Genomic DNA, 24153 nt, shown 5'->3' with positions numbered 1-24153 from the left:
GAGGGGAACAGTGACACCACTGTTGTGCACAAGTTGTTAATGAGGATGCTAATGGTCCAGATAGGTAGCACACTTCAGTCCATTCTCGTTGACTCCAAAAATGCCTCTGCATTTCTCAGGGGAGCGGCATGTAAGAAAAGGAGCTATAAATAAATAAATGGGTAATAAATAAAGAGGGGATCAAAAACGCAAAAACCCATACTATCTTATCTAATCTGAATTGAGTTCAGTCAGCCTAGAAAAGCCTCATTCTCTGTCATTATAACGAGGCGGCAGCTATCTCTCTGCCTCCTGAGCCTTTATGCGCGTGCCATCGTCCATGATCGCTACGCACACAATGAGCAGCACTGCACCAAATCATTTTTCATCTCTTTGATCACTTTGAATTATTGTCCCAACCAAGTGTAAATGAGCACAGTTGAGGGAAAAGCCCCATCTAGATGCTTCACTGTGTCATTGACCAGAAGTAAAAACAGGCAGTGACGAACATTTATGAACTTAGGAGGCATGATTACATACTTACCTCTCCTATTATGGGACTGACTTGCCACAGGGAAAAACAGGAGAAGCACAAGATCAGGTTGAATATCTTCAAACCCTCACAGCCTGATGAACATGACCACAGGGGACAGCAAAGGGGATGGGTTTCTCTGCAAGGTAACTGGAAGATGACCAAAGTATATGATTGCCATCTTTCACCAAATCAATAATGAGCCTCTACTTGAATTTCACACATTTGTTTCAGAGGACAAAAAAAAAAAAAAAACTTTGACCATGGTATAATTACTCTTGCTTCACAAATTATTAATAAGCTACTTTATTATCTTGCATGCTGCTCTAATAACAGTCTTAAATTGAATAAAAGTTTCCAAAAATGAATAATTGCCTTGAGTTGCAACCGAAGAATCAGATTCTAGTTGTTTATGTATTTATTTTTTCTACAATGTGCAGTTGTTCACCTGCTGCAGCGTGACAACAAAGCCTGCCCCCCCCCCCCCCCCCCAATCCACCCTAATAGGATTGTGTGGGATTTCACCTTCCTCATTGCTCCTTCTATCTCCTACAGCCTCAAGCCTGCTGGCACAGGCTGATAAAAAAAACCATGCCTCCCTAACACCTAAGTGCAAGCTAATATTAGCGTTTATTTTGCAATACTGTTTAAAAATACAATGTGAACCCACGCACACTTTTTTCTTTCTCTGTTTATATATTTGTTGGTAGATTTGTAGCATCACTTTGCAGCAGAGGATGGTTTGGGTCTCATGTGCTCCCACATCGCCTGCTGATAAGGGGGAGGCTTCGCTGTATATAAATTGCAAAGGCAGTAGCTATGCCGCACGACAAAACTCCCTCTCGCACATCAACACAGGCGGTGTTTATTTCTGGTGATCCTTTTCCTCTGGATCTTATCCACGCTAATTTTATTGCGGAGTATCATTTCCATAAGATATTCATCTAATAAAATAATATCCCGCCACTTAGTGAGCTGCCTTGCAAAGGGAGAGTACTCAGCAATGTAGCAAAGCGGATGTTTAATCCTGCAATTAATGCCAGGACGGGCTTGTTGTACCCCTGGGTATAGCTTACAAAAACAAAAACAAAAAAATAAATAAAAAAATAAAAAATGCAGCAGTGTTGTCATACATAGACAACAAAATTAGCACATACATTTGCATGTAAAATGTATTTTGTGGTTTAACAAAGTTTGCAAATTAAAGTTTTATGCACTAAAGCCTTTGTTTTCTAATGCACACGATCTTTTGCTCATTAGCTGATCTTTTCATATAAAGCGGAACATTTGTACAAACCAGTTTTGCTGTACAAAAGGTATCTATAGCCCCTTGAGCTTTTCCCCAACTGATAGACCCCCAGGAGGTTCAGCACAAATGCAAAGTCGAATGAAATGGATACATGATTTTCAAAAGGTTTGACAAATAACAATCTGAAAAGTGTGGCTTGCAAATGTATTCAGCCACCCTGGGTGAGTTTTTTGTTGAACCATTTGTTTATACAATTACAGCAACAAATCTGATCAAGTGTGAGTCAAGTGTAAGTCAGATTGCATTGAGAGCACCTTCCCTTCATCTCTGGCACCTTCTCTGTCCCTGCTGCAGTAAACCATCCCCACAGCATGATACTGCCACTCTCATGTTTTACCATTGGAATGGTGTGTTTAAGTCCTGTGGCAAACAGGAAATCTGACCTGTTATTACTTCCTTGGTAGATTTCTGGCTGTGCTTTACCCTTTCCATTTTCTGAAGAGCAGATGTTTAAAGTTCTGGATATTGCTTTATAGCCTAGTATTGTTCTAAACTTCTCCAAAATGTTATTCCTTACCTTTTTAATGTGTTCAGTTGTTTTTATAGCGCTGTTTGTTCACTAATTTACTCTAAACAAATTTCCCTGAACAGCTGGATTTTATACAAAATTTCATCCAGGTGGACTCCATTTATTAATTGGGTAACTTCTCATGGTCAATGGTTTCACTGGATGTTAGTTAGGTGTATCAGAATAAGGGGAGCGCATAAAGTATGGGCACATACTTTTCAGATTTTTGTCTGTAAAATCTGTGTCCGTTTTTATTTCCCCTTCATAACTATGTTCTACCTTTCGATGTTTGATCACATAAAACCTTAATAAGAACATTGATTGCAAAACCCTCAAGAGGTTAAAGTACTTTTGCAGGGTAGAGTGTTTACTAAAAATGTTTATGCTCCACATCACTGCTGCAAGGCAAATGGTGTCTGACTTTGAAAATGAGAACGATAGTGTAGAATATCCTCTATTTGAAATTCGTCCTGCTAAGGAGTTGCAGAAAAGCAGATGGATCAAGTAATAATTGAGAAAAAGAACACTCCGACTGAGGCATAGACTGTGTAACAGCACAGGTGTTGACTGATTTGAGTGTGTTTTGCATTGTGCTTAGTAAAAAGCTATAGTTACGCTCCGTCTAAAAAAAACGAGTTCTTTTTTAGAACCACGTTTTGGCTGAGCATAGTGACGGGCAGCAGGAGTCATCTCCCGTCTGAGATCAGAGCTGCAGCCATTAGCGTTTTGGGTTTTCTGCCTCACTTCCACTGTAACTATCCAGCACTTGTCTTTTTTTAGTAATCAGGGCTGCAGTCTCACTCCACATCTGCCGGCTCCCTAATGAAAAAGAACAACTCGTAGAGACCATTTGGAGGATGTGATGTTTGGAACATGCCCGCACACAGACACGCTGAACACAAAATAATGAACTGATGTCTCATGCCACACAATCAGTCAAATTGGCTATGTTTGATTTCCCCCCCCCCCCTTTAAGTCTATCTTTGACATGTTTATTTGGCTGCTACTGAAATTAAACACTGGGAGCATAAAATCTAATCAACAAAACTCCTGGCAAACAAAATGGCTGACCTCAACCAAAAGAAAGGGAGCATTGTGTCTGAGGAGCCAATGAGGCAAGTGATGATGAGAGAGTAAATTAGAAGCTGTCGATACTGTGAGACACTTCTATCAGAGCCAAGGCTGTTGGCGAGGGAGGCAGATATGCAGCTGGTCAGGGTAACAAAGGGCCCGTTTGGTGTATTGCTCCATTAAGACACTGGGTCTTGTCAGCTCTGCCTGGATGATGCCCCATTCTGCTCCACAAGGCATGGAGTCATGTATCACTTCGGATTTAAGGGAGAACTGAGGGAAGGTGCAAAAGGGTGAGATGGAGACCGCTCGACTGAGCATCCGTGGCATAATGTTACCAGCCCAGGGGGTGGAACCTTACCTCAACCATGAATTGATGGTCTCCTGCCATGAAGAGGGAGGGTGGTGGCTCCGGCTGCCCAAGGGCCCCCTCGTGATGAGGTGAAAGCTTATCTCTTCTGTGCAGTTTGAAGTGCTGCTGCAACACAATGTTGGCAGACGTTTTTCATTCACAATTTCTATCACATACAAACAGTTTAGTCTCGGCAAAAGCACAAGAGTATATATTTGTAACACCATTGTGCTGAATGTATGTTGAAAGGGTTATTGGTGACTGCAATCACTGCTGACACCAATAAAGACCAAATGGAATATATCCATATTAAAATTTCAATAGGTAGCATTTAGGGGAAATTATTGGGGGAAATGTATGCATGTATGCACCTCTTCAGCATGTTATTAGGATTGCAAAAGGCCTGGTAATGAGCAATTCATGTGACAACAATACATCAAAGAATTAAACTACAAAACAAGACTCAAAATTAACACAAGGCTAAAGTCTCAAGCACAGTTACTCAAACATGTTTACCTTCAGGATTGCATTGCTTTTTGCTCCATCTTTAGCATATTGTTGCCACCAATTTTTTACAGTGGGGATGAAGATTTTAGTTTTGATGCTCAGTGTTAGTTTTCCTCCCACACGTTGGCTTATGCATATATGCCACAACTCTCATTTGTAGACTCACTTTAGCTTAGCGCCTTCTTCAATATACGTGTTGTGTACTTACATCGCTTTTCATAAACTGCAAGAATTTCTCATAGATGTCTTCCAAAAATGTATCTGTTTTTGCCAATCGCTCATAAAGTCCAGATTTTTGGACTGCACATTTATCAGACGTCCTGTTTACAAATCCAGAGCTTTATATTTGTATTGTGTTTAAGTTAAGCAGGGGTGTACTAATTTTACTCAATATGTGATTTCTGAAGGCAACTGGTTTAACATATATATGTGTATATATATATATATATATATATATATATATATATATATATATATATATATATATATATATATATATATATATATATATATATACACTCACAAATAAATAATTACATGCTTTTCAGATCTTTTGTCTTTTACACTGAACAGCCTTTATAAACTAAAAAAAAAAAAAACACCAGGAATATTACAGAATTTTATTTAGTTTCCTTTTTTAATGCACAATAGGGAGTAAAACTGAAGCTTTCTTAGTAGATCACAGAATTTTGTATTACTTGAACTTAGTTTTACTCCTGAAGGCATTCACATAATGGGTAACATAATGGTTGGTATTTTAGAGTCATGTTAGAAGTGATTTCAGAATACAGCAAAGCCATTTTCACACATGAGCAACTTGACCCAAAGTTTTTTTTTTTTTTTTGCAGATGCTGTTCAGACATTTATTGCACAGTGGAAGATTTTGTGCTGGAGAAGGGCTTTAACAGTGTGAAATTTGAGGGAGGGGTTTGGAGGGGATAAATGTGTTTAAAAGGTACAGAAGAGGGGATATAATATAAGCTGTGCCCTTTAAAAGACAAGGACAATAACATGAGGCTCCCTGTTGACTGTTTTATGTGGACATCAATACCATATTTATTTGTGTCTGTAACATTCTCAATATAGTAATATAGTATTTTGTGCATAAATATGGGAAATGGCAACGTGCATGGTCGCTTACTCATGCTTAGCAGTAAATTTGATGCTACGTTTACACATTATTGCACCTGCTAATCGTCTTTGCAAGAACTTTGAAGCGTTTGCTGCCAACATATGTGTTCCTTCTGGATTGCACACTTTGCTTAATAGGCTGAACAAAAGGGCCTTTTGGTTTTCTGTCGTTCACTCTGTTTATTAGGGTATGTTGCTCCCATTATGTTGGGAGTCTGTGTCTTATACCCTCTAATAAGGATGACCAATCACAGGGGCAAGCAGCAGCGCCCCACTTTTTGGTCTCCACTTAATTTAATTACATCAAATTAGTAAGGCAGGGAGAGAAAGGGCTGAAGGAGAGGATTAATCCTTTGCAGCTTATATAGACAGGTTGGACACTGTCAGCTGTCCTGTGTGGAATTACTGCCTTAGGATTGTCTTCATTAGAAGGGAGCTTAAGGCTCACAGGTCACTAGATATTGTTAAAACAATACTGTGGAAACAGGCTAATTAGAATATTTGCTTACTCTGGCCTGAAGAGCAGGGTTAGCTACATTTGAATTATTTTCTTGTGTACAGAAGATGATTTTTTCATTTTTTTCTCTAATATTGTTACCTTTCTCTCCAACAAATTTGAAGTTAGAACTGTCTTTTGTGCTGATTTAGTGTTAAATACTACCTTTGCTCTTAAAGTAACACTAATGATTGCTTTAAAGATTAAAATCATGTTTCCATCTCCAACAACATATAGTAAGTGATGAATAAATCAATCGGCTGAGATTTGCAGGTAAGATATATAATTTTTCTAATTGGGCCAAAACCAATTCCTCCCACAATTTGAATGCATGGATCAACAGTATGTTCCTTGATGTACTTTCTTGAGCTCAATAACAAATCTGAAAAAAGGTTAGACATAGGCTTCAATGCATCTAAGAGAGAAATGCAGATAAGAACATAGCTGTGCCAGTTTTAAGTCTAAAATATGAAAGAGAGCACTCAATCCAATCTGCTGGGTTTCCTTAGATAGAAAACCTTTTAACCAATCTGTCTGGATGATTTGATAAAATAGACTTTGGATGGTGTCTTGAGATCACCTGTATTATGATATGGTGCTATGTAAATAAACTGAATTCCATAAATGAAGGTAAGGGTGTAAATCCATCCTATATTTTTTTTGCATTCAAAACCACCACCTTGATCCAGTTATAGTTTGTGATCTTCGTTATATGGCTCTCTGCCCAGGGCAGCACAGATGTAGCAGCAACATGAGTAATCCATTTCAAATATTGTCTTCCAGCTGGACCCTTATGGGTTTTTCACTACTCATTCCCTGTCCAATCCGAGTGGGCTCAGTGGCACAGCATAGTGCATGGTGTTAGTACTGTAAGAAAGTAGGAATCTGATTCACAGGTTCCACTTTGGCACGAAATTAAAGCGCTATTGTGATGGGGGTTTCTTAGGGACATCAAAATAGAGCAAAAAGGTTGTTAGAGCGCAGTTGGCAGTGGGTGTACAAAGGGGGGGCTCACCAAGGACATTTTCTCTGTTAATTGTTATACATAAATCAGGTCAAGTGACACATCATACAAATGTCAAATAAAACTGAAATTTGGCATTGGAAAAGCCAGTTTGGAGCATCTCCTTTGATACTTCTTCTTTATCTTCTCTCTCTCTCTCTCTCTCTCTCTCTCTCTCTCTCTCTCTCTCTGTGTGTGTGTGTCCACATCTAACCAAGATTAGCAGGCAATATTTCCTCTGTGATGATTAAGCTTTTCTGTCCACTTTGTTTATTTTCTGACATTCAAAAAGAATAGCTTAGCTACAGCCTTCTGATAACACCTAAAGAAACAATCTATTACCTAAAAAAATAAATGAAAATGTGCGGACTGAATCTGATAAACAATTGTTTTTGTTTTTTGTAGTATTTTACATTAGGAGCATGCTTAATGCTAGATTTTCAGCAAGTGCAGTGGTCAGTTGTGGCTATAAATGTTATTTTTTTGCATAAACCACATCTGAAATCAAGTATGAAATGCACAACTCCTGCAAAATTTTCTGATCATGTTTAATGTAAATGTTTGCAGAAGAAGTTGGTTTTGTTGTGATTTCGGTGTCCAATTGCACAGTTTTGTCCCAGCATCAGTCTGCAATGCCTGCTGGTTCTGTTCTGTCTATCCTATTATAAGAGAAGCAGTTGTTTGTGCTAGGAGAGGATTAAGACAAGTCAACAATCCATAGTCTTTTTAGTCTCCCGAAGGGCTGCTCGTACAGAACAGAAGGCTGAGAATAGCTTTTTTTTCCCACAATCAACGCTGCAGAGCCAGGTTAAAATTGTTGAAAGCACCTCTCTGTACCACAATGGAACAATGAACCGATATAGAAATAGAGATTGGATTGGGGGGGGGGGGGGGGGTGCCACTGGGATCTAACTGTATTCACTATACTCTGCTGTTTGTGGTACACCTCTCCTCTGCTCTGTTTCTTCTATGAAACAATATTTTAGAATGGTGTGTTTATAGTTGGATTTATCGTTATTTACAGTACAATAAAAATAACTTGAATATGTTGAGACAGCAGCAAAACAGACAATTTAGGGCAAAAAATTCCTAGAAATATAGCAGGAATTGTGTTTTTCTGACGAAGGCTAAAAAAGACCACATTGCACCAGCCTCGCTCAGAGTGACAGAGATTACAATAAATTACAAGATTCCCGCCAGACTGCATCTAACAAAGCCCCATTTGAGTAAGAACACACTTAGCCACCATGACATACAGGATAATAAAAGAGCTTTTTCATGTAAATGATGCAATAATTCAAACATTTAACCTCTTTGACTCATGAATCTTAACTTTGGTTTTCCAAGTAAGAAGGGCTCCATTTTTCTGTCAGTGGCAAGCATGATGCATACAATGTAGAATCTTAATTTTACTGTTTCGATAAAATGAAATTACCAATAGATTGAGGTGCACCAGTCATGGATTGTCCTGTCAGATACAAACTTCTCTTTTACTGTGTCTTACCTGCCGATTCAGATTTTTTTTTATCTTGAGTGCTCTAACACACAAAAGACACACAAAATGTGCTGCTGGTTCTTTCACACATTTTAAAGTTGTGAATGTTTTGAAGAATAAAGAAAGGAAGAATACCCCTATATATATATCAGAGCATGCGTCCTTAATCTTTTTCTGATTCGTTTTGAACTCAAAACAGGTGCATCAAAGTGGCTGGTGTGCTTATAGACTAAAAATTTTGTTTTTGTTTTTGTTTTTTTTTGTCTTGACACATTTCAAATATTGGGAATTCACATTTATTTTTTTATTCCTTGTATTTGATCTGCTGTCCACTGATCAGACCGTATCGAGGTAAAATTGGCCTATCTATAGTGACTTGCTTGATGATACGTCCTGGATTGTTTCCACCATAAGTCAAAGCAGCATTTACTATGTCACAAAGCTCAACCCAAAAGTAGTTTCTAAATTGAAAACAACCAGAATTTTGAACAAATAAATCTCTTACATGTAAAGAAATCTATTCTTGTGCAAATGTTTCAATGTTACCTCAAGCCAATGCTGTGTGTCTTTCTAAATTAATTCATTTGTATGAGCTCAGGAGCTAGATGAAAGCAGAATTCAGCTTCAAGGACATGGCTGCTACTGCAATCGTACATCGATCGGAGCGTTCCTTTTTTCATGGTACAGTCACATGTGGTCATGCCTAGAGTGAAAGAAATAAGCTATTTTTTTCTTGCTTGAGGGAATTACATCAAAGTCAAATTGCCCTACATATCCACAAATGGATTGGTAAGTCTAGGATCTGTGCATGTGCACGTTTTTTTTCGTAAAGTAACCCAGAAATGTGGTTACAATGCTTCACAGAGTCCTGTTGTTGTGGATCTGGTAGGTTCGGTGGGATATGAACAAAAAAAATAAAAAAAACACTGTAATTCCTTGGCTTTTGTCCTGCTACTTTAAAGCAGTAAAGTTCACAGCATGTTGCCAGAACACCGCACACACAGAGACAAGAAAAACGTTGACAGAAATGTCACCTCGCCAACACAAAGCTCCACCGTTCACTGACAGCAAAATACGATGCTTTTAGTTTGGGAAAATCCAGGGAGGCACCCTCTGTAGAAAGAGACAGCAACAACTGCAGCTGAGCAGGCAACAGGAAATAAGACTTCAGACATCTGTGCTGCAATTAAATGAAAGTGTCATACACTATTTTAATTAGTAGTGAACTTGAGAAAGTACAGTCATGGCTGAAGGTATAAATTTATCCAAAAAAAGAGTCAAACTTTAGGGATATCAGGTTTTGGACTACAATATATATAATATAGTAATTGTAAGTAGAAGAATATTGAATGTGTTGCTACTTCTTATAGTACCTAGATTTTGCATGGCTCTACATTAATTTAGACTAAACAGAAGTAATTATGTAGCTAAAATGTATCTGATATACCTACAGTAAAAATAATTTGTTAGTATACTATATAATATATGTACACTGAATATTCTCCAGAATATTTCAGAAAATAGCCATCTACAGGGATATTCAGTTTACGCAAAATGGTCAGAAAAACAGAAAGTATTTTCTGATCAGCTGCTGTGGCGATGAAAATGTGTTGTTAATGTCAGAGGTCATAGCAGAATGGGCAGACTGGCGAGAGCCAACATTTGCTCAAAAAATCACTTATTCCAACCAAGGTGTGCAGAATAACATTTCAGAACGCACACCAGATTGAATGTTGAAGCAGATTGGCTACAGCAGCAAAAGAACACACCACATGCAATTTTTCATCAGCAAGGAATAGGAAACTGAGGCTATAATTTGCACAGGCTCACCAATGTACCCCACTACAAAAAATGTTGTCTGGTCACAAGAGTCTCGATTTTAATATAGTAAGGTCAGAATTTGATGCAAACAACTTTGAAACATGGGTTCATGCTGCCTTGTACCAGATGTTGAGGTTGCTGGTGCTGAAATAATGTGGGGATGTTTTTTTCTTAGCACACTTTGGGGCCCTTGGCACCTAATCAGCATTATTCACCAGCATTAAACATCACAGTGTAACTAAATGTTGTCACCAACCATGCCCATCTCTGTATTACCACAGTGTACCCATATTCCAATAGGTGCTTTCAGCTGGATAATACAACATGTTAAAAACTCAATTCATGTACACCCTGGACATGTCGCCAGTGAATCATGTCCATACTCATCTGCCTCCATGTTTTTATGGTTTTACACCCACTGCTCATCCAGAAATTGCAGCTAAATTGTATTTTTAAAGGTTTGCCTTTTTGGCAGTTTAACTCCTCAACTAAAGATTTTTTTTTTTTTAAATCATGGAGAATAAAAAGGAAAGGAAATGCAAAAACTAAGCGGATTAGACTACTTTGTGATTTTTTTTTCCCCTTGCGGCTTTAAATCTTGAGGAACATTGATCAGAAACAGCTCCTTTACCAGGAAACGATGGTAGGTGATAGGACAATAGTGTCCTCATAAATCGTGCTAATGATTTCTTAGAAAACGGAAATGGAAATCCAGTAGACATCATTAAGCTCCTTTTAATTGTATTAATTCCTCGGGGGCTCATAGACCCAATATAAACTTAAATCCTAGTTAGTCTTAATATAGTTTTGTCCTTTAACGTGCACAGCTGTCAAAGTTGGACTTATCACATAATAAAAAAAAACATTTATGGAAGATTTGCAGTTTTATAAAACCCCTCCACATACACATGTAAGCTCATTTGTTCATAACTAGGGTCAGTCTGACATGTGGTTATTAAACTCAGCATGGTTTGTTTTGATATGTGGCTTCTACAGACACCCCTTCTAGGGTTAGCTAAAACCTTTTGGCATGATAAAACATGGAACCTTATAGGGACCATCTTACATCCTTTAAAACCAAGTCAAACATTCAAAGTCAATGACATTTGATCCCATTTTATTGCAATATAACAAGTCTAAGGTAATTTAGTATACTTAAAATACTTTTCTGTACTGCTGCTAGGTGGATATGATTTCTGAATTTGTTCTCATTAAGGCTCCATCCATATAAAGACATCCAACAAAGGGTTATTGCTAGCACAAAAACAGTTTCCTGCTCTGGAGACAGTTGACAACTGGCTTTGAAAAGCATTTATCTATGATCTTTTATCTTTAAGGTTTTTCTCAAGAGACTCATGGAAATGATCAGAAATTAATTTCAGAAAGCAATCCTATATTCCACATCTCGGAGGATCTATTTTTGCACAGCCAGTCATTACGGGAATCCGTGGCAGCAGATAGAAAGACGACGTAAGTGTTAGGTGCTGTCAGAAAACAGATCTATAATGTCATCTCTCTCCTTTTCACATTTCCATCACAACTATGTAATTATGATTGGATTCCTCCCCAGTTTCTCGGCAGAGGTGGTAATATGAAGCGCATTGTGATGGGTGTTCTGGAGGTTAGAGGAAAGACAGTCTGCAGGCCTGACACCGGCTTGAGAGATACTGTCAAACACACTTGTTTTGTATTCTCCTGCTCCCACCGCTGCTACATGAGGGCATGGATTCTGCTTGTTCTCCTTTTTTCACACCTAGCTTATTATTTAATGCACATTGGGTAGCTGCTATTTGTTGCCATTTGCTTGCACCATAAATAGATGTAGACATTAAAAAGTCAAAATCAAGAGGGCTCGAACACACAGCCCATGTTTACTTCTAATATCCCACACACCTCATAGGCCAAATGCATGAGAACTCCTAGGATGGTGCTACATTTTTAATGAAAGCAGAGTGTTTGATCTGCCAATGTTTATCTTCTTTGATGTTAACTGACACAGCAGAGAGCAGGCAGATCTCAGTGTAGTCCAACATGAGGACAGATTAATTCATTATGCTTTAACAGGGGGCTTGTGGTTAAGGAGTTCATCCAGGAGGCATGATCTAAACTCGGTAACATCTTTGAGTGCACTGAGTCTTTGTTTCGCCACTGTAGCTTCTCTGTGAAGATGCAAACCTTGAACTCACAATTCACATTTATTTATATTACAATCACAAATATTCTCCTTACAAACACAAATATTCTCCTTGGATTTGATGTGACAGAACAATAAAAAGAGACTCACAATTCTAGTTTTACAGTTAAAGGAAAACGTGGCAATCAAAAATCTGAAAGTGTGATACTTTCTCAGCCCCATTTAGTCTGATGCACTTTAAACAAAATCCAGTGCAACAAATGGCATTCTATTTTCACCTATATAGTAAATAGAGTCCACCTGCTTACAGTGCAATGACATGTAAATAGCAGCTTTAAGTATATATTCTGAAGTTGAGATTTTTTTTTTAGAGAACATAGGCAAATAAAGCAGCATCACAAGGACCAAGAGAACATACCATATGGGCCAGGGACAAATGCAGCAGTTTCAAGTTTTTTATGTTACAAAATAATACTGCAGACTTTCAATCTCTCGCAAAGAGCCATTCAAACTATAATATGAAAATACTAGGGCATAATTGCATGAACATTATTCATGGAAGCCCCATGAGGCCCGTGGTAACTCTGGAGCAGCTGCAGAGATCCACTTGATGGGGAAATGAGTGACCAGGACAGCTGTTAGCTGTGTACAATACAAATCAGCCCTTGATAGGGGACTGGCAAGAAGAATGCTACTGTTGGATGGTAGCCATAAGAAATGTTTTTTAAAGTTTGACGCAGGCAATACAGCAAAGACATGAAAGAGCATTTTGGTCTGAGGGGAAGAAAATTGAACTTTTTTGCTTGCATGCGAAACACATGTGGCCTAAAACCAGCATTGGTGGTGGCAATTATGTTGAGTGGATGCTTTTCTTTGGCAGTGACACAGAACCTTTTGTAAACCATGGATCAATTTCCTTTCACTTTAAAATTGTTCACCGCTTGCCTTGGTCACATAAAATCCCAACATTGGTGAAGTTTGTAATCATACAAACAGAATTTTTTTTTGTTGTATTAACATTTTTACAAGACATTCTATGAAAGCTAGGGGTACAAACTATACAGGATAATTGTAATAAATTCTGTTTCATAGATCATATAATGTGGCGATTACCATGTCAAGCAGCCCTATTATTTACTATAACCTGTACTTCAGTCCTTTATATATTTTTTTTCTTCATTATTGGATAAGGTAGTGAATGGGGAATAAACCAAAGCTCTCTTCAAATTATGGAGGCAAACAAACAGGCAGAAATTTCCAGGATGCTTCTGTATCTTATGACAACAACAGATCCATATCAGGCCAAGTGTCCCAGGAGAAAATGCAAATAACACAAATGCAGCCAGTGCATAATTACTCTGCAGCAGTGGAGCGACGTAGGAGAGTGAGCTGATTTCATGCCACTGCATGTCTGTGTAGGTGTGCATTAGCTATGTTGCTCCATGTATCTTAATCCCCACCACCACTCCCTCAAGGAGTTTTTTTTTTCTCTATTAGTCTTAGGCTTTCATGGATTCTGCACAGCTTTACCACATATCGGCAACCCTATTATCTGCACTTACTGAACCAGTTTTGGAAACATAGTTAGCTTTAGTTCTGTTGACCCTCTGTGACCTGACATGAATGTCTTGCCTTAAACCTATTTACCATAATGATCTCCACTAAGGTCCATTGAAATGGGTAATCACTATTTTATAGTGTCTACTAACAGTAAATAGGATGTCAATGGGATAAAGTGGGTGTCAAAGCATATGAATAGCCTGAGCAGGAAACAGACGCTTAAGGGTGCAGTGATTTCCAACGATGACATAGTCCAAAAGCACTTAATTATAATGAGCCGGAGCACCGCGCAAGTGTTACAGTAGATGGCTTGAGGGAAACTTAAGAGACAGTGACAACAGTCCAGAGCCGGCTGCATGAATTGGAGATTGCTCTGGGATGGGGCCAACATCAGATCTGCATTAGTAAAACAAGAAGAGTTTTCAGCTGTAGCCGCCAGACTTCATGAAAAAGAAATGATGCCTGCCTTGCTGATCTATCAAGCATAATGTCTTTTTTCCTCTGTTGATGTCATCAAGCGCTTCAGAGCCATGTATATTAGGAGAACAAAAGTGCTTACAGTATTATCATCGTTAGGGTTTTAGAAATTTGAGTTACGCTTTATGAAAAACGCTAAATCCTGTCATGGATCTGAATGTCTCAACTTCATTTCGTGATCTCATTATTGTGGATCAATGATGCAGTTCTTTGCAGCTAATGGGCGACAGTGTCTGCTTAATCAAATAAAAATAATAATAGAGTGGAAATGAAAAGGAAACTCAAACGCAGAGTGGCACACTGTAGAATATCTTGGAAAGAGAAGCAGAAGCAAATAAATAAGTCGTATTGATAATTCTATATCCTTGTGAACCGGTTTACAAGAAAATATTGAAATTACAGTCAAAAGGATTTATATTCTATTGTTCCAGCAAAGGCTGTTTAACTCCCTGCCTCTATGAATATTAACATAGTCTGACTCTCTCTGCCTTTTTCTCTCTGTCTCGAACACACATGTAGACATACAGCACACCAGCAGAACTCCTTGTCTAATTTTTCATAAAGATAGCCGTTCTTATGCTAATCTGACAGCTGCATTCATTTCCAGCCTATCTCACAGGCGTTCATTTCCCGATCCCACATGCCTTCGTTCTCAATTGTGCACACACAGACACACTTTCTCTCACAGTTGCAAAGCAAAAGACAGATGAATAACGCTCTCATGGTCCTGAAACATGAAACACGACAGTGTTTTAAAAGATGAATTTGATAGGACCCTTTTTTTTCTGGGGGGGGGGGGGGCATCTTCTTGTCTAGGTCACTGTCTTACTCCTTTAAGGCTCTTTCCCACTTAATAACTGGGTTATTATAACCACTCTTCCATCTACCAGGTCATGTTTTAACCTTTCAAAGTGCAGCTTAGGACACTGACATGATTTAGACAGACAGGAAATAGCTGGTGTGGAGGATACAAGCAGGGCATAATTGGCCCTCTCAGTCAATAATGCCGCTGTGTTCTTTGAGTCCGCTAATGAAGCACAAGAGATGAGGAGGTGCCCATTTGGTATGCCGGTCTCCCGGACACCTGGGACACAACTAAAAATTTGCAAGTGCTTGCTCGTGTCTCATCAGTGCAGAGGTGAAACAGGCAGTGGCAGTAAAGCTGAGTAATTGCCTGGCATTATGAGGTAAGCGGCGCCTCTACCTGCCTTTCGCACTTTTTGCTGGATTTTCTTCTACTCATGAATTGACATGAGTGTACTTAAACTCTCAGATGGAGCTGAGAGGGGTTCAAGAGTGATATGTTGCTCGGTGCTCTGCAAAGTCATTACTCAGCACAATAAAACACTCCGACTGACGGCTCTACGCACACGTGGAGCTGAGGCCAGCTCTACTGTGTTAATAATGGTTTTGTGTTGACAGGCGGCAATGCCCGCTGGGTGTGCAATTGTTGTTTTAGTTATTGAAATGTTTTCTTTCCCCCTCCCCTTTTATTCTGCAGCGGGAACAACGTACATATTTGGCCGAGACGGTGGACTGATCACTTACACGTGGCCACCAAATGACCGACCTAGCACAAGGGCGGACCGGCTAGCCATCGGGTTCAGCACGCACCTGAAGGATGCTGTCTTGGTGAGGGTGGATAGCTCTTCTGGACTTGGAGACTTCTTGAAACTCCACATTGTAAGTCAGACTCTTATTCCTTAAAATGCTTTGATCAAGGTACAATGGCACTTTTTGTTTGACTGCTGGAAGTGAATGAAGTGAATATATACACACACACACACACATACACACACATATATATATATATATATATATATATATATATATATATATATATATATATATATATATAGTGTGGGCTGAAAACTAAAATATAAGCACACTCGCATCGTTATTTAGTTGCACTCAATCACATCAGGTTAAATCATACCTGATAAGGAGATTATGACAACGTTAATTGCTGGATTCTGTAACTCGGGTTGTTGTCATGAATATTACATGCATTCCATAAACAAATGGGATGTTTTAATTAATATGGAAATTAAACATGTTAACATGATAAAGGGAAAAAGTTCTGAACAATTTGTCAGTGCAACAAACAAATAATAAACCCACTCATACTATGTTGCCGAAAGTATTGGGGGATTTGCCTGGACACACTCAGGAACTTCAATGACATGGAGATGTCAATTTCCCTGAAGGAACATCTCAAAGGGAATAATACACTTTTTCTATCTATATCTTTCTATGTATGTTAATAAAGAGACCTTAATACATAGCCGAAGTTGGCCCCCGCTTTGCAACTTGAGCAGCTTCAACTCCCCTGGGAACGCAGGCCATTCTTAAGACTTTTTTTCTGGAAGAGTACTTGTCATTTCAAACAATGATTTTGGAGAAAAAGTCTTGGTTTTTAGTCTCCTCTCTAATTCATCCTAAATGCATGGCTTTGTTCAGGTCAGTCAAGTTTCATATGACAAATTTGGTCATATGTGTTCTTATTGACCTTGGTTTGTGCAGTTGAGTGCAACCATGATATAACTAAATGGAATCGTTCACAAACTGGTCCCATATAATTGGAACCGTGACACCTTTCGGTGTATCTTTGCATGTTACAGATATAAATGTTCACCGGTGTTACGATCCCTGAAAATAAACCCCCCAGCATAATACCGCAGCACTCCGCCAAACTTTAACCTTGCCAGAAGGAAGTCAGGCAGGTACTCTTCTCCAAACCCAGAATTGTCTATTGAACTGCAATACAGAGAAGTGTGATTTTTCATTCGAAAACATGCCATCACTGGAGCAGTGGCTGCTTCCTTTTTACCGCTGTAGCTGATGGTTGTTTTTTTTTGGGTTTGGAGTTATGTAAGGGTTAGGATGCAGCTGCTTACCCATCAAACTAAAACATTTCCTGAGTTAATCTTAATCTTAAGCGCACTCACAATTTGTTGAACTATTCAGGTAATGGTGAATTCTGCATACCTTGTGCCTCAACATACACTGTAATCGTAGGGTGCCTACCACTTTGTGGCTGAAATAGTAATGCTTCCAATTGCTTCCATTTTGTTACATTATTATCATCAGCAGTCTATATGCATCACTTCCGATATGTCTAGAGTGCATTTCATAAATGGACTTAATGCACACTGGGCTACCTATCACCGTGTCACACTTATATTCACTGAACTCGCATCAGTGGATCCATTCTTTCACAAATGTTTGCAGAAGTAGTCTGCATGCCTTGGGCTTTAATATTTTATTTCTGTGGTCATGGAAGTCTTGGAACGCCTGAATCTAACTATTTGGAGGCGTGTTTTTATGTTTTGCATGTCTACATGTAACATGTAACATGTAACATGAACTTGTGCTGTGATACTGGACACGTTTAATAAAGTGCATCTGTAACCTGGACATAATTCTGCATGATGCCCTATGGCCTACCCCTTTCTCCAGGACCCTCTCACTGAATATAGAGAATGTGATTGCCAGGAGTATACATGAACACTAAACACTTAAACACAGAGAGAACACAAACCAGTGCAAATACAAAACATGTCCTGAAGCCTGCAGAGTAATTGCCCATACCCTGTAATGTACTCATACAGTGTACATGTAGCGACCTAAGCAGGCTTTTCCTGAGGACACAGAGAAGCTGTGATGGTTGTCTTCTTCAAACACTTTTCTACCATCCTCTCTTTTACAGCAAGCCTAAGGGCCAGGTGATTTTTATCCTTCAGCCATAAGTGTATGAAACCTATTTGATGCAGATGATTTATGACTTGTCTAAGGGAAGCACACAAGATCTGTAAAAATAATAAAAATTGCAATATGGTCGTAAAAGAACAGATGTGTTTACACAGATGTGCAAAGGCTCAATTATCAACCTTATGCATGCTGCTGGTTTCTGGGCTTTTTTCCTGCCTGCTTAGAAAATACCTGTGTTAAATGAGAAATATTTTGTTCAAAGATTTGCAGAGTTAAGGTAGTAAATTATTGGACAGGGATTTATTGCTCATTGGTCATTGCATGACAGTGCTAAAAGCATATGAACATATAAAATAATGCAGCACTTGTTAAATGTGTTGTTGAATACCTTGTTCTGTAGGGTTTCCAAGTTAATTAAACTGAAACAACAAATTATAGTTGAAGCATTTATTAATACAAAAGACACAGAGGCTTTCCACAGCTCTGGGATATACCAAAAAAATAAAATAAAAAATAATATAAGTTTGCTGAAAAGTCCGGTAAAACATTGTGTAGTGAAGTGACTAAGTATGCCCCCCCTAACAAAAAAAAAAAAATCATCAGGTTGAAACGCCAGTGATTGAAAATTGATTTTCAAGCGTTATTTAAAAAATGTCTAATGTTGGATAGGTCCGAATATCGAATATGCAGAGGTAATTTATTCCACAGTTTAGAAGCAGTATTGCAATGGTTTGATCACCTCTGTCTTTCAACCTGGACTTGTATTATTGTTTTTCTTTTGTAGCATATCTTCTCTTTGCTGGTGGTACACCTTAATTTTCAATTCAGTTCAATTCAGTTTTATTTATATAGGATCAATTCACAGCCCATGTTATCTCAAGGCACTGTACAAAGTCATATTCAATCAAATCAGACTGGTCAAAATTGATTGGTCAAAACAGTTTCCTCTCTAAGGAAACCCAGCAGATTGCATCAAGTCTTGACAAGCAGCATTCACTCCTCATTAAAGAGCGTAGAGCCACAGTGGACAGTCGTCTGCATTGTCCATGGCTTTGCAGCAATCCCTTATACTGAGCATGCATGGAGTGACAGTGGAGAGAAAAACTCCCCATTAACAGGAAGGAAAAACCTCCAGCAGAACCAGGCTCAGTATGAACGATCATCTGCCTCGACCGACTGGGGGTTAGAGAAGACAGAGCAGAGACACAAAAAGCACAAAAGCACACATTGATCCAGGAATCCTTTCTGTTATAGGGTAATGGCAGATGATCTGTCTCCCCTGGATGATGTCACAGCTAACAGAGCGCCAGACCAGGTGTACCTACCATGAAGAGAAAAAGACAGAGAGAACATAAAGTTAAAATAACAACGAATAATTAATCTGGAGAAAAGTAAGAGAACTGAGCAGAGTAAGAGAAATAGACCCTGATGTCCTCCAGCAGCCTAAGCCTATAGCAGCATAACTACAGAGATAGCTCATGGTAACCTAAGCCACTCTAACTATAAGCTTTGTCAAAAAAGAAAGTTTTAAGCCTAGTGTTAAAAGTAGACAGGGTGTCTGCCTCACGGACCAAAACTGGGTTTTAACTTCCAGATTTCTTCCAAAGGGCCTTATATAGTTGCCAAGGAAATTGTTAGAAACGTCAGTGCCATCCACACATCATCCAAATCAATCGTCAACATCTTCTAATCACATTTCTGTGGTAGTTAGACTTGTGTCTCATCTACCATCTAAACATCATCCTAAAGGGACCAAATGAAGAGCAAAAGGAACATGTCCTAGAATGACCCTTTAGGTACACCTCAAGATATAAGCCAATGGGGACACAATCTGGTCCTGACTGTAAAAATTGTCTCTCAAAATAGTTTAGAACCATTGCATTGCTTCTCCTTCTAAAATGAGAAATACAAATCTTTTGGGCGACTGTATCAAACACAGCACTGTGGTCTAAAAATCATTCAGATTGTAGGACTACGTAGGTCAGTAAAGGATAATAACCTAATCAACACATTTAAAAGTGCAGTTATTTGCTTTAAAATGAGATAGAAAAGCATCAGTAATACCATGGTGTTCTTATTAATTGTCACATAGCCCAACAGAAAATACAAACACAGGCCATTTCTAAAGACAGGCAGACATAAATCCCCAAGGACTTGCATGACTAATTTTTCTGCTTTTTTTTCAGGTTTCAGATGCACAGTTTACTCATAATGAATGCTATAGGTCAGACACAAGTACTGCACAGAAAAAGAGAAGTCAGGAAGCTCTTGTGTATAACAAGGCAGAAAGATCATGCAACTTAGGGCAAATGCACACATTGCCTTGTTGATAAAATAAGTAGCACGCCATTGGCATTTTACACCAAGAAAATGTTGATAAGGCATGTTCTTACAGCGGGGGCAGTGGGTTGTGAGAATCCTCTCTCCTCTCGCATCAGCAGTCACTCTGAATGCACCTTCTTATTTATTTATTTATTCACATTAATCCGAGGGCTTTGTGCAATGTTGAATTTTACTAGAAAATAAGAAAACAATGAGGGGAAGAAGGATTTGAAAAAATAGAGGTCTGGGGGAGGGTTAGTGCATTTAAACGGTCTTTTGATTGATTTAGTTGTCGGTGAGAGCTTATTAGAAAAATAAATAGCCATCAGTGGGGGGGTAGAGCTGTGATGCAGTGTGAGAAGTAATATATTTTAAAATGCAAGTTTATCTTAAAATCTGAAATGACATTTTATCAAAATAAAAAAAAATTAAAAAAATAATAATAATAATAATTTTATGTATAAGTGATCAAAACATTAAATATCAAAGTTTTATGACAGTGCAATATTTATACTGCATATCATCCCAAAATTATTTTGTAATGTTTTGTGATGTTTTCATTAATTACTCTAGAAAGGACATATTTTATTGCAGTCAATTAAATGCAATGAGCTGTGAAAAATTACCATTTTGATGTGTTTCCTACGGAAGAAAAGAAGCAGCAGTTTCCTAAAACATATTAAGAAAACATACCATTAGTGGATCCCACTTTGGTATAAACGAATAATGCATTGACTGTGTGGCCCAATTTGTCATGAAACTGTTCTGGGATCCCAGTAATTTAAATGTATTAACGATATGATGGACTTGATTTCCATTAACGAACATGTATAGAATCACATTACACTTTACAACCAGTAGATGTTTAACACTGACTCTCATTCAATCTCGCCCCATTCATTTTACTCATCTCAGCTCTGAGCGGAAAAATCTTCGAAGGAGTATATTTAGCCGCTTTAGATGGGATTAAACCAGAATTTAGTATTCACCCCCTCCTCTTGCTCAATCTTCTATATTCCCGGCACCCTACCCCCCTGCCTAATCTCCCACTCCAATTTCCAATGACAGGAAAGCCAGCAGGGCTTGAAGGACGCCTTCCCAGCTCAAAATTTTAGGTGGGCATTTTATGTGTAATATGCTGAGACTGTGATTTAAATGCATGTCAAAGAAGTGGCGATTCTCCCATATGCCTTTCTTTTGCAACACCAGATAAAGACAATGACTGAAGTCGGCCAAGGATCAAATGTGTAACAATTCTCAGGGTTATTACTGTAGCATGCATGCCCCCCCCCCCCAAATAAATAAATAAATAAATAAATAAAAATAAAAAACTGCATCACAATAATGTCCATGTGGGGTTTATCCTATTAAGTCGCTTTTCCACAATCCTATACAGGTGTATCTAAGGTGAAGCATATTCATGAAGTTTCTAGTATAAGAGCCCCTTTGGTTGCAAGCCCTGTCTCTACTTGATGGTGTGCCTCAGTGAAGGGTATATTAACATAATTAATTGCACTACAGCTGAACATCAAAAACGGGAAAATATTCCCACTGACATTATTGGAAAATATGAAATTATAGATGTAATGATCCTTGGTGTGTCAGTGCAGAGAAATCCATAAGATAAAGTAGGGGAATTTTTAGGATCTGTGGGCATGTCTTACTCCATTAAACATGCTTAAACAGTTTAAGACTGTTAAATTCCACTGGATACAAGTGCATCTCAATAAATTGCAATGTCGTTGAAAAGTTAATTCATTAAAATAAATTAAAACAGGGAAATTCATGCATTATCTAGATTCATTTCACACAGAGTCTGCATTTATGTCTATTTGATCTGATGATTATGTCCTACATCTAATGAAAATCTCAAATTCGCTTTTTTAGTAGGCTATTACAAAACCCCAATTAAAAAAAAATATAGAAAGGTTGTGCTATGGCCATGATATGGCCTACATAATCATGAGGAAAACTATCAAATTGACATCAGGTTAACAGACACTGTCACTTCAACCACAGTCAGCTTCAGTGCTGAAAAAGTTAACCTGAGTACAGAGAGCTGTGTCCGAGCATGTCAGTGGAAAGTTAAGTGGAAGGAACATTTGTGATAGAAAATGGTGCATAAGCAGTAAGGATCGAAACTGTCTTAAGAACATGGTGAAGCAAATCCCTATTAAGAATTCAGGAAATTTCACAAGATGCGGACTGCATCTTGCTGCAGCAAAAGAACAGGGGTGTTGCTCAGGGGGCTGAAGTCCAGTTTTAAGTATATACGTTTAATTTATAACTCAAGGTGACATAGTCTGCAGGATAAGGAGAGGCAGAAAATTCAAGTTGCTTGATCTCCGGGTTGAACTTTTCACATTCAGAGATAATTTGAGGAGCCTTTCATATGCTGGTGTTGGTCTACCGTGTTCTCTCAAGTCAGTTTAGCTGTCAGCCAACAGCACTGTATGATTCCCTCTGCTCAGAAGAGTTATAGAGATCATGATTTTATTTTCCTGTGGGACTTGGCACCTGTCACAAGTAAAAACACGTGGTCAGTGGCCAGCAAACTGGTCTGGCAGTACTCCACAGAAAAACAAAGTAAATTGTCAATGTGATGATGAAAAACACAAGTGCATAACTGCATTCTTAACACCTCAGTAGAGCCTGACTGCACGTTGCACTGAAGCAGTAATTCAAACACAAGAGGCCCCAACTAAGTGTGGACTGCATGCAAATACTATACAGCACATAGACATGCTTCTAAGTAGGTTGACATGTCTGTATTAGAAAAAAATATATATATTTTTTGATTGGGCTTATGAAACATAATAATTTTCTGAGAAACAGATTTTTGGGTCATTAGTTATTACCCATGATTCTCAACATTAACATAAATTGTCACATTAAAGATCCCCTTGTTTAATTATTCTACATATGAATTAGGCTTTTGCTAATTTATTGAGAAGTAACTATATACTGAGTGTACATCTACGTTCGCTCTTCATGCTGTTTGGGGTATATCGTCCTTCTCAGAGTAAGTTCAACAATGCAAGATCTTGGTATTTGTAAATCTCTCCTAAATCTCTTTACATTTTTAAAAGATCATTTATTGAGATGCGTGGAGGCTTTACAGCTGCTTTCATCATTTCTTGTTGTCAATGAGCGTCAGTGATTCTGACTGTCAGAGGCACTGCTTAGTCTCAAGCAGGGCCCCGAGGGGACCCAGTGAGCTGCTGGCACTCCATCTTTGTTTGGGGGTTGGAGACAATTCTGTGCACTTTCTTCTTTCCCTTCCCCTAATTGCATGCATCCCTTTAAAAAAAAAAAAAACAAGCAATGAAGGGACTCTGGCTACGAAAGCAAAGCTGTGAAGTTAATGTATTCTATACAAGAGAAAGGATGGTGGAGAAAATAATGACTTGGTGGTGCATTGCTCCCTTCGGTCTCCCTTTAGCTGACTACAAGAAAGGAGCATCTTCCTCATATGGAAGACACCTTTAATTGCAGTTTCAACTCTTGTTCTCTGCACTATTAATCATGTGAAATGGCTAGAGAAAGGAAAAGACCAGAGTCATACTCCGTTTTCAAGTGAGAAATGTCATATCTTTACTATTCACCTCACTTAAAGAAATCCTATTCTCATTCATGTGCTTCCTTCAGTCAACACAGCGCAGTCTCAGTTTGCGTGCTGTGTTAGATTGTTACCTGGGAGAGGCACTGTGGGTCTCAAAAGAGAACCAGTCTCACGCTATCCCCA

The 24153-nt window shown here is 38.6% G+C and overlaps 1 protein-coding gene across 13 annotated transcripts in view; it reads left to right on the top strand.

The window, feature by feature from the left end:
- Nucleotides 1-24153, top strand: part of LOC105923295 (neurexin-1a) — a 400667-nt gene that overhangs the window by 254770 nt on the left and 121744 nt on the right. For all 13 annotated transcript variants that reach the window (XM_036126148.1, XM_036126143.1, XM_036126142.1 and 10 more), the window contains one exon: nt 15877-16058. In XM_036126148.1, the coding sequence (XP_035982041.1) occupies nt 15877-16058 (182 nt within the window). The remainder of the gene's footprint in view (nt 1-15876; nt 16059-24153) is intronic.

The sequence above is a fragment of the Fundulus heteroclitus genome, chromosome 22 (assembly GCF_011125445.2).
Source record: "Fundulus heteroclitus isolate FHET01 chromosome 22, MU-UCD_Fhet_4.1, whole genome shotgun sequence".
Lineage (NCBI taxonomy): Eukaryota > Metazoa > Chordata > Actinopteri > Cyprinodontiformes > Fundulidae > Fundulus > Fundulus heteroclitus.
Note: the sequence above shows the minus strand (reverse complement) of the source record. Positions and strands in the feature narration are given on the sequence as shown.